This window comes from Erythrolamprus reginae, chromosome 2, assembly GCF_031021105.1.
Source record: "Erythrolamprus reginae isolate rEryReg1 chromosome 2, rEryReg1.hap1, whole genome shotgun sequence".
Classification (NCBI taxonomy): Eukaryota; Metazoa; Chordata; class Lepidosauria; order Squamata; family Dipsadidae; genus Erythrolamprus; species Erythrolamprus reginae.
Genome location: NC_091951.1, coordinates 66,102,333 through 66,114,429, shown reverse-complemented (window position 1 = coordinate 66,114,429; position 12,097 = coordinate 66,102,333). Strand labels below are relative to the sequence as shown.

Here is a 12,097-nt window from a genome sequence, read left to right as displayed (position 1 = left end):
AGTTTGTTCCAAGGATCTACTACTCTTTCAGTAAAATAATATTTTCTCATGTTGCTTTTGATCTTTCCCCCAACTAACTTCAGATTGTGTCCCCTTGTTCTTGTGTTCACTTTCCTATTAAAAACACTCCCCCTCCTGAACCTCATTTAACCGTTTAACATATTTAAATGTTTCGATCATGTCCATATACAATTGATAAATAAAGACAGACAGACATAAAAGTTAAAACAGTTAGTTAACAATCACAAGCCCAGGATGTAGAATGTTGCCCCACATGGCCAGGGAGCAACCTCACTCCTGTAGATAAATAAATCTCTTTGTTATAAATAGTCCTGCTTAAAGGGAAATGTCCTTCCTGATTTGGTTGGTGATGAGTCTAGAATGGGCCATATGACCCTCATTGTTATGTCCATGGTAGAATGTAAATCCGCAACAATCTAGCAAGGAGGATCCCTATCATAGTTATAGCAGTCCGCAGCAATCTCAGATTACAGTTTACAATTGTTCACCATTAATGAATGTTAGATAATGGTTTATAATTGTGTTCTCAAATTCGGTGACCATCATCGTTCCCAAGGATTAATAGATTCTGTTAATATTGGGAATGTGTGTGTGCAGTGAAAACATTATGCTCAGAATTGTTCCTTTATCACTCATTCTAACATTTTTTTAGCAACATACTTGAAAGAGAAGCACATTTTGGAACAACAGCTGAAATTTATGCCTATCGGGAAGAACAGAAATATGGAATTGAAACCGTCAAAGTAAAAGCTGTGGGAAGGCAGCGCTTTAAAGTACTTGAACTAAGAACTCAAGCTGATGGGTAAGAAAGGAGCTATTTATTCTTGTTAAACAGCAGCACCTTTTAACATCCAATATATTTTTACTATTCTATTAGTATGAACTAACCAACTTTTAATTTTCAGGAATTTCTATTTACAAGCTGCTTATACTAGTATGAAATCTTGTACGGTCCTGATCCTGGGTTCACTTTTTTGTTTGCTTTTGTGGCTGAAGTATTTAGTAATACTTAAACACCTTAAACATCTTAACACTATTTAAGTATCTTCAAAGTAAAATCCTATTAATGTCACTATCTGTTATCCCATTTATTTAATTTAAATAAAATATGGAGACATAAAAATATTAGCTTATGGAACTTGTGACAGTAAGATTTAAGGTTTAATAACATTGTATTTTACTGTTAATAAGAAACTAAGGCGCATCTATTGACTGTAAAGACACAACTATGCAGTCAATGCCAGTGTATTTTATTTCACAATATTGTGTAACTGCAAGCTTGGGTTTCTTTGTAAACATCCCTTCACATATTTAATAGTTGAGAGCCCTCGTAGTGTTTTAAAATTAATTAAGGTTGACTGAGGAATTGGCTTGTTTTATGAATTACCTCAAACATACTCAGTTTGTTCTTCAACTATATATGAATTTGAATGCATTAAAATATAAAATTCAAATATGCAAATATGGATTCAATAGTACAAAGATTGCAAATAAAACTTACTGGAATTATAGTTTAAGGAGAGTTTGTATCCTAATGAAATGTGTTTGTATCTTAATCAAACATTTATATTGAAGGATCTATACAGGATGATATACATACACACAAGGTGAAATTTGATGCGAATTTAGAGCACACTTTTTGAAAAGCTTCCTTTTCAAAAAGTGTGCTCTAAATTCGCATCAAATTTCACCTTGTGTGTATGTATATCATCCTGTACAGATCCTTCAATATAAATGTTTGATTAAAACATTCTGTTAAAACTTTTGGTTAAAATGTGATGAGAGAGCTATCATTTCCTTTCTACAGTGAATTGAAAACGTTATGTGTATTTTCTCCACTTGGAAAAAAAAATCATAGGAATATAGCCAATGGAACACAAGGTGGCAGCATACATTAACATCACAAGTAGCTGTATGTGTTAAGAAAATGTTTTGAAATAAAATTGATAAATCTTTTGTGACACTTGTAGTCAGCTTCATCCAGATAAAACAAAGGCAGCCTATATGAAACCAGGAAAGTTGTGTGTCTTGTTTGTGTGGGCTTCACATTAGCAAGTGATTGGCTGCCCTGTGGGCTTCACATTAGCAAGTGATTGGCTGCCGTGAAGCTAATAATCTGGAATAGGCTAACTTTGAATACTATCCAGCTGTTCTGATCTTTTTAAAAATGTAGATTGATTTGTTCTGTTATCCTTATAAATTTGCAAGGAATGCCTCCAAACTCCTTCCAAATGTTGCTGCTGAATTGTACATTTTAATATGGCAGATGGAAAATTATTAAACACTTGGGATATAATAGGTTATCTAAGAAAACCTCTGGAGAAAACCTCTAAGAAAACCTCTGGAGCGCCAGGGTGGCAAAAATTGGGCCTGCTAGGCCCGCTTGAAGTTAGGAAATGGGGGAAGGGGGAATAGTGCACACATGCACAGGGGGCAGGAAAGCACAGGGGGATTGCATGCATAGGGGCCTGGGGGCATTGAATTATGGGTGTTGGCACTCTCATGTGTGTAGTAGAGTACACTCGCATGCTTTTGGCACCCAAGGGAAAAAGGGTTTGCCATCACTGGGCTAAGGTCTAATGTGAAACAACTGAATCAGAGCTACGGAAACTCTGAAGTAGTGTAAGTGAAAAAGATGGGTGGAGGATATTTATATGAAATCATATAATAGAAATTTTTGGAAATTGATGAATTAAAATAAGCAAAGTTTCCCTGTGCTTTCCCAGATATTTATTCAATTAAAAGATGTAAATAATTAAATATACTTGTGTCTCCCATAGAAGTCAATAAGTAAAATTTTAACACTGTGGCTTTTTTGTTTTAATCAGCCTACAGCAGGCCAAAGTACAAATCCTTCCTGAGCGGGTGCTTTCTTCAACTATGTCCGCAGTGCAGCTGGACGCCCGCAGCAGATGTCGCATTTTTCCTCCTCCTAAGCCTGCAACATGGCAGGATCCACAGATACTTCAATGGCGACAGAAATACCAAAAGGTCAGAAGCTAATTATGTCTTTTTGTGACATTTCAAAAATCAATAAAAAAATCCATCTCTGTAGATCTTTTAAAAAAAATAAAAAATGTGATGGTATCTATCAACCCTCTGCTAGTGCTGCTTCTGTTTTTAGCAAGCTGCCAGTTTGATTTGGTGGCTTATCCTTTGAAACCAGCACTTGGTAAAATATTTTACATTAGAAAGTTAGATATAAAATAATGGATTATAAAGCTTATAGAATAGAATTATTTATTGGCCAAGTGTGATTGGACACACAAGGAATTTGTCTTGGTGCATATGCTGTCAGTGTACAGAAAAGAAAATATAGATTTGTCAAGAATCATGTGATGCAACACTTAATGATTGTCATAGGGTCAAATAATAATAATAATAATAATAATAATTTATTAGATTTGTATGCCGCCCCTCTCCGAAGACTCGGGGCGGCTCACAACAAGCGATAAAACAATATTGTACGGGCACAAATCTAATATTAAGAAAAAACTAAAAACCCTATCAATTTAAAAAACCAAACAACACATACATACCAAACATAAATTATAATAAGCCTGGGGGAAAGGTGTCTCAAATCCCCCATGAAGAAACAATAAATATTAAGAAAAATCTTAGGGATACAAGCAACAAGTTACAGTCATACAAGCATAAGCGGGAGGAAATTGGTGATAGGAATGATGAAAAAATCTAGTAGTAATAGTAGTGTAGACTTGGTAAAGGAGGTGATGAGGAGGGGGGGTGTAAACATATTCTTCAACTTAGCATCTTCTGGATAATTGTTGAGTACAGCATCCTGAATTGTGAAGCAGTATGGACCAGCAAGTGGAGCACTTTTTGTTCTTATTGGATCACAGCCAGCTCCTCTAATCACAGACTTTGAAGAGGAGGAACTAGGTCCGTCTGAGCATCATAGGCCTGTATGGCTGTCAGAGGAGTCAGATAGTGAGGGTGAGGAAGGGATGGAGATTGAGGTCCTGCAGAGAATATTGAACACCCAGCTAGGGCCTTGTCTGGGTCTGATGAGGAGGGGGTGATTGTGGATCCTATTTTAGATGCACAGGTGAGAAGAATGCGTAGGAGACAAGAGCAGTTATGCAGACGTAGAAGGAAGCATTGAATACTGCTGTGCACAGTGTATAATCACAGAGTGTTTAAAAGGGGAGCAGACTGGGAGGTTCCCTTTACAGGAAATCAACATTTATACCTACAAGAGGGAAAGAGCAAGTTCAGAGTTTCCCCCCCTCTCAAATATTGCTGCAGTCTTTAAAAAATATAATTTTGAGAAGTTTGTGAGTATTTCTGCTTCACCTGAGCTAACTTTGTTTCGGAACATTCCTTATCAGTTTTGCTGCTTGCTTTGAAGTTTGACAGTCAATGGACACAGTCTTTTCTTTAATATGTGGTTTCCAACAAGTTTGCTTGTACAATAGACTATTATACTTCCCAACTCTGTGTCTGAGTATTAATGAGGATTTAATTGATGACTGGTCATCGAGTCAGACAGAACATTTTTAGGATCTGCAATTGGACAACCAGTTTGGAAGAGTTCCAGTTGGGAAGATGCTAGCCATAATAGAACAAAGATCAGTAGCTCAAATGGATTTGTAGCCTAGAGCGCAAAGTCTAAAAAACCCTAGGAATTCTCAGATTTGCATTCTTAGCACCACATTGAAGGCATTAGGTTGGATTTTAGTATGAACTGCATTTATGAAACCAGGCCTTGAGAGGGATGAGTCATTAACAAATTTAAGTCTGATTATGTGCTGTATTTCATATATTCACAGCAGGCTTATGAATTAATAGCTGGAACTAGAGCAAGCCTAAGAATTGCAGAAATGCTAAAAAAACATCCAGACAAACTTGTTACATACAATAACCAATGTATATTCAGAGCATGTAGGAGAGGCAAGGATAACGGAGATATAATGGAAGGCCTTGGTGTTAATGGAACAAGGTCCTTGTGTAATGCGTTTTGTGGAAGTTTTCATTTATGTAATTTTCTCAGGGATAGCTTATTCAAGGTCAGGTTGCCTGGCAATTTCGACCTTAGTGCAGAATGTAATTGTGATGTTTGAGATTAATTAACCCCGTGAGAATAATTTTCCTGTTTCCTTGATCTAAAATGTTTATACAAATAGACTGGAGGAAGACGATAGGTTGATAGTACTGATATTTAACCTCTAGGCTGTATGCCTCGTGCATGCAAATGTGCACGATTAGTCTGGCTTTTTTGAAATAACAGCATTGTAAGTTTAGTTTAATTCAACACTGTTTAATTAGAACACAACTAGATTCAAAACTGACTAAATATTAAGTGAGCATTTTGCATGTAGAATCTCCATATTTTACACCTGATTATTTCTTGACATTTTCCCTCTAATTATAGCTTATAGACTGCAGGCAATTAATTGCTCTTTATTTCTACCAGGATGGAAGTTGAGCTTTTGAATTCATCTGATGTTTTCGTCATATTTGAAGGACCAAACTGGAATCCCTAAGGATATTTACTATACTTTTGTACCATGTCCCAATACCTATTTCTCCTTCTCCCTCCTCCCTCCCTGTATACATACACACACACCGTTACAAAGGAACAAATCAGCAAAGTTTTTTGTAGGACACAATCAATGTTCCCTCTAATTTTTTTTCGGTGTGGGCGGAAAAGTATAGTGTCTGAGCGGCAGTCCTTTTGGGACTGGGCGGCATAGACGTATAAATAAATAAATAAGTAAGTAAGTAAATAAGTAAATAAATAAGTAAGTAAATAAATAAATAAATAAATAAGAAAAAAATTCCCTTCTTTTTTATTAAAAGAAATTAATAATAAAACAAACCAAAATCTATTACTATTATTACTATCTTCTCTTTTTCCATCCCTGTCTCCTCCCCCCTTGTGTGTGTGTATGTGTGTATGTGTGAACTCTTGAACCATTTCCAATAACACACACACACAAACGGCTGGTTTTTTTTTCCCTGTTATTATTTGGGTGCTTTTTACCATATGCTTTAAATCAAGAGTCATTTCTCTCTCTTTCTCCCCCTCTTGCTCTCTCTCTCTCTTTCTCACTTTCTCTGTCCCTCTCTCTCTCTCTCCGCCTCTTGCTCTCTCTCTCTCTCTCTTGTTTTCTTTCTCTATTGCTTTCTCTCTCTCTGTCACTTACTTTCTCTCTCCCCCCCTGTCTCCCTCTCTCTCTGTGTCAGCGAGGGGGCTGCGAGAGCGCTTTCTTCGAGCGCTTCAGGAACACCTGCCCTGCCTCTACTGCAGCCCCCTTTCTGAAAGTCCGGGACGAAAGCGCTCCCAGAAGGGGCTGCGAGAGGGGCGGGGCGGGCATTCCCGAAGCGCGCGGAGAGAAGAGGAGAATCCGAAGCCACGGCCGTGGGAGAAGTTGCGCCCCAAGGCAGGAGGTGGAGGAGGAGGAGAGGGGCCGAGAGGGCGGGCGGGGGGCAGGGCCGAGAGGGGGCCGGAGGCACCATGGGGAGGCGGGGGCGGCCGCGGCTCCCTTTTTTTCTTTCTACTGCCGACCTCGCCACCCCCCACCCCCCCCGCGGGCTGGCAGGGGGATGGGGACCGCATGCCCGTGGAAAAGGGTGCGCAGGGGGGTTATTTGGGGCACACGCGCGCAGCTTACAGGAAACGGTGGACACAATACTTGTACTATTTCAAAGATACTTTAGAAAGAGCCCCTTTTGGTTCTTTGTACAGACCAGTGAGGGTGGACCTTTTTTTACTAGAGTGCCAAAAGGGCAAATCTCAGGCGTGCTCGTGCCAATACCCATAATGTAATGACCTTCCTCCCACTTGTGCGTGTGCAACTCTCTCCCCACTGAAAGCCTCACCAAAGCCGCAAGACTTCTTGTAGGCCTGTTGGACTGTTTTTCACCATCCACAGCTCCAGAGGCTTTCCTGAAGCCTGGGAAGGCAAAAAAAGTTTGTTTCTGAACTTCCGGTAGGCCCATTGGGTCCGTTTTTGCTATCCACAGCCTCTGGAAGCTTTCCTAAGTATTTAATTATTTTATTTATTTATTTTATTTATTGGATTTGTATGCCGCCCCTCTCCGTAGACTCGGGGCGGCTAACAGCAGTAACAAAAAACAGCATGTAAATCCAATACTAAAACAACTAAAAAACCCTTATTGTAAAACCAAACATCCATACATACAAACATACCATACATGAATTGTAAAGGCCTAGGGGGAAAGAATATCTCAGTTCCCCCATGCCTGATGGCAGAGATGGGTTTTAAGGAGCTTACGAAAGGCAAGGAGGGTGGGGGCAATTCTAATCTTCGGGGGGGGGGAGTTGGTTCCAGAGGGCCGGGGCCGCCACAGAGAAGGCTTTTCCCCTGGGCCCCGCCAAACGACAAGTATATTCCTCCAGAAGACCAAAAATCAACTGCCCAGAACACACACATACACGCTGGAACTGACATATCCCTCGGATATCGCTCAGTGGCATGCATGCCATAGGTTCGCCATCCCGGGTATAGTCCTTTGCATAATAGTCCTTTTCATACAGGCCAGCATTTTGGGTGATGAGAAGATGAATATACTATCTGTTTAAACATCACTTTAAGGAGAAAGTAGAATGGAAAGAAATAGCAACTTCTTCATAGTGGTTTTTTGCTGGCACTTGGAAAAAAATCCCTTTAAGACAAGCCATAACAACTATTTTGATCATGTATAGTGTTTTACAAGAGAGCCAGTTTGGTGTAGAGGTTAAGGCACAAGACTAAAACTAGGAAACTCTGAGTTCTAGTTACATCTTTGGGCTTAAACCAAGTCGGGTGACCTTGGGGTAATCATTCCCAGTTCACCCTAGGAAGGACACAATGGCAAACCATTTCTAAACTCTTGACAAGAAAACTAAGGATTAGATTAGGTAATCACCAGGAGGCAACAATGACAAAAAAAGCACGAAAGTGTTTAATGAATCAGTGAAGTCTTCAGGAATAGAACCTATCATGATAATTAGGTTTTTTTCCCTACAGAGCTGTATTATATATTTAAAGATAAGTAGATCTTAAGTTGACATTTAAAATTCTCTGGAGAATAAGATGCTAAAACATATTCATACAAAATCCTGCCAAAGTAGGGCAAAGCAATAAAAGAAGGAATTTAAAAATGGATTTGAAAACCAAGAACATAAAGCTTTACAAGAATTTTCTCTTGTTCCAAATTCAAATTAAATTATATTAAAAATAAAATTCTATACAACTGGAACTATGGAACTTGTTCTTTGATCAGAAAAACAAAAAGAAATGTGTTCTCTTCCTAGATATATATAAAAGAGATAAAGGGTTTTGAATTTTGAAATTACTGCTGCGTTCCTTGGCATTTGTGACTGCATAGTTCTTCCGTATATCAGTCATGTACATATTTAAATGTTAATGAGTTTCTTATGCCTTTTAGGGATGCATAGTGACAATTTCTATCTTTCTGCATTTTTGTCCTTATCTGTTTCTAGCCAGATATCCCCAAAATGTGTTTCCCTGTCAGCATAAAGCAATCATAGATTTGTAAAGGAATGCTTTCATAATAATCTTGACTTGTTTGTGTACCTGCTGTGATAACTTTTTTCAGTTCAGAGTTAAAAATGCAATTATTCCCCAAAGCACTAGTTTAACTAACTTATTAAAAGCCTTAGAATAATCTTCCAGTGCAGGTTCTTCAATGCTCCTTTTATGATTAGAAAGGCAAGGTGTTTCCTCTAATGACTTTCTGGTTTAACTTTCTTGATGAAAGGTAACTTGTTTCTCTTGTGATATGGTGGGCTTTAACTCTCATTCCCTGCTAACATAGTCATGGTTTGGGAAGATAAAGAGTTATAATCCAGTGTGGGCTGAAAAAAGACTGAAATGGGTGCTACTTTCATGAAAATAATTCACTATCCTCATTCTTGGCATTTTGCATGATCAGCACTGCAAGTTCTACTGCATAAAGGCTATTTATGTATTTATTTATTTATTTAGATACAATGGATCTTTCAGTGCTAACTACTGGAAAGTAAATGGAAAGACTGTTGCCTTTGATTTGGTTTATTAACTTCCCAGAAGGCAGAATGGGACACTCCAGGAAGCTCCTTGGTCCTACAAGAACAAGGGGACACAATCGGAAGTTAGTTGGGGGAAAGATCAAAAGCAACATGAGAAAATATTATTTCACTGAAAGAGTAGTAGATCCTTGGAACAAACTTCCAGCAGACATGGTTGCTAAATCCACAGTACAGTAATCCCTCACCTATCGCTGGTGTTACGTTCCAGACCTGGCCGCGATAGGTGAAATCCGCGATGGGGAATTTATCGACTGATAGTACTTATTTGAGTATTTATATTGTAATTGTTTGGTAAGTTTTCATTGTTTTAAGTGTTTATAAACCCTTCCCACACAGTATTTATTTTAGATACAGTATTTAAATACAGTATTTACAATTTTAGATATTTTTTTTTTTTTTGAAAAAACCTGCCGATCGAGTTCGGCGGGCTGTTTAAATCTGCCGATCGACTTCCTCAGAAACCCGCGATGAAGTGAAGCCGCAGTAGGTGAAGCGCGGTATAGTGAGGGACTACTGTAACTGAATTTAAACATGCCTGGGATAAACATATATCCATTGTAAGATAAAATACAGGAAATAGTATAAGGGCAGACTAGATGGACCATGAGGTCTTTTTCTGCCATCAGTCTTCTATGTTTCTATGAATCCAATATCAGATTATCCATTCAATTTTGCCAAACAATAATTTTTCTCTAACCCATTTGTACCACATGCCCAAAGTATACAGGTGCTCCTTGATTTACAGTTTGTTTATTGACTGCTCAAAGTTACCATACCACTTGAAAAAAAAAAGTGAATTATGACAATTTTTCACACTTATGAACGTTGTAGCACTTGCATGGTCATATAATTTACATTTGGATTTATTTATTTATTTATTTTTTAATTAAATTTGTACGCCACCCCTCTGTAGACTCGGGGCGGCTCACAGCAATGGCAGAGAACAATGTAAAATACAAAACTAATATTTAAAAAAACTAAAAACCCATAATTTAAAAAACATACACACAACATACCATACATAAACTATATAGGCCTGGGGAAGATGTCTCAATTCCCCCATGCCTGATGGCAGAGGTGGGTCTTAAGAAGTTTACGAAAGGCAAGAAGGGTGGGGGCAATCCTAATCTCCGGGGGAGCTGATTCCAGAGGGTAAGGGCCGCCACAGAGAAGGCTCTTCCCCTGGGTCCCGCCAGACGACATTGTTTAGTCGACGGGACCCAGAGAAGGCCAATTCTGTGGGACCTAACTGGTCGCTGGGATTCGTGCGGCAGAAGGCGGTCCCGGAGATATTCTGCTTCACAAGTGACTCATTTTTATGATGGTTGCAATGGCCCAGGGTTATGTGATCCCTTTTGACAAGCAAAGTCAATGGGGAAACAAGATTCACTTCACCGCCGTGCTACTAATTTTAACAACTGCAGTGATTCACTTAACAAATGTGGCAAGAAAAGTTGTAAAATGAGGCAAAGCTCACTTTTTCATTAAGCAACATAAATCATGGGCTCAAACATAGTTGTAAGTTGAGGGCTACTTGGATTAGACTTTGTTTGTGATTGTAAGTCAAGGGCTAATCTACCTGTACACCCTATCTTCATCTAGCGACCACAGTCCAATCCATAAATGAGAAGTGAAATGGCCGCTAAGTGAAGACAGAGAGATGTTCCAAAGACCATTGGTTGCTGCCATCTTATTCCGATAAAGTTGTTTCATGCAGCAAATGTCAGTGTAACTCTCACTTTGACATGCACTCTTATCAATTGCAGAAATGTGGTTGCAAGTGTCAGCATTGCTTGGGATTTTTTATTTTTCTATTATTACTATTAATAAGGTAGCATTCACAGATGGTCTCTAAATTAGTAACTGCTAATTGAGGAGTAGCTGTGGCTCACCGATAGTTAAAGAGATTTAGCAGATAAAAAAAGACAGTGTACATTCAGCATTATTCTATCCTATGATTATATTCAATTTTCCTTGGATTTGATTGCTAGAATTTGTAGAAATTACTACTTCTAAAATAGTAATGACAATGTGTGAGTAAATTGGGATCTTTGGAATGAATGCTGTGAAACTAATTTGATGGTGCCTCAAGTTAGTATACGTGTTTCATTTTTAATTCAAAAGTGTATGTGCTTGGGAATGTGATTCATTCATTTTGAACCAGATTTCTGCTGCTTCCAATTAAATATTCTGAAATTCCAAAAGTGTGTTTGTTCCCGCTAATAGAGAGCAGAGGTGAATAGCAATGCCAATGCAAGATAAATTGTGAGGGGAAAGGATATTATTATACGAAATATTTTTAAATTGGCTGACTTCTTAGAGGAGCACTCTCTTACCATAGTTATGTACAAAAGTATAGATCTATAGTAAAGAAAATGTGTTTGTGTTAACAGTGCAAGTTTCATTGTGCTAGTCTGACTTCCTGGCCATCGTGGTTGTATTCTTTATACGATGCTGTAAGTATCAATGAAGATTTCCAACTTGCTTTCTATCGTATTCACCTTTTTGCAATCTTGCTTATGTGTTCTTTTGCATTGTCCAATAAGTGTTTTTGTGCATTCCTGTGATTTGAATTGTGTTGTTACTCTGCTTGATTTATTTGCTTCGTTTGCATGCAGAAAGCAGCTCTCAGCCATGTTTACATCATAAAAAATATACTGATGTAACTCCTAAATACAATACAATACAACGCAATACAATACAAAAGAAAATGGTGACCATTCTCCTAATGTCTTGGAAACTATCTTAATTAGCTTGCAGAAGTGCCACAGTAAAGGGCTTGGCTTAACCTGAAGAGGACTGCATCTAAGAAGCATTGTCCTCATATAACAAAGCCCTAAGAATCTATTTAAATATAATGGATTTTATGCACTGGCATTTTGAACAGGGATATGCACAAGAGGCGCTGAAATGGCCATTTCTGTACAAGGGAGGCAATTGTGAGCAATCTAAGTGCCAAGCTATATGAGCCCCTTATAGCTTCAACTTATATCTATAGATATCTTGAATTCTACCTAT

At 38.3% G+C, this 12,097-nt stretch overlaps 1 protein-coding gene across 2 annotated transcripts in view; it reads left to right on the top strand.

Annotated features, from left to right (window-relative positions):
- CRBN (cereblon) overlaps nucleotides 1-12,097 on the top strand; it is a 34,977-nt gene that overhangs the window by 14,777 nt on the left and 8,103 nt on the right. For both annotated transcript variants that reach the window (XM_070738260.1, XM_070738259.1), the window contains exons 4-6: nucleotides 674-823; nucleotides 2,850-3,012; nucleotides 11,473-11,535. In XM_070738260.1, the coding sequence (XP_070594361.1) occupies nucleotides 674-823; nucleotides 2,850-3,012; nucleotides 11,473-11,535 (376 nt within the window). The remainder of the gene's footprint in view (nucleotides 1-673; nucleotides 824-2,849; nucleotides 3,013-11,472; nucleotides 11,536-12,097) is intronic.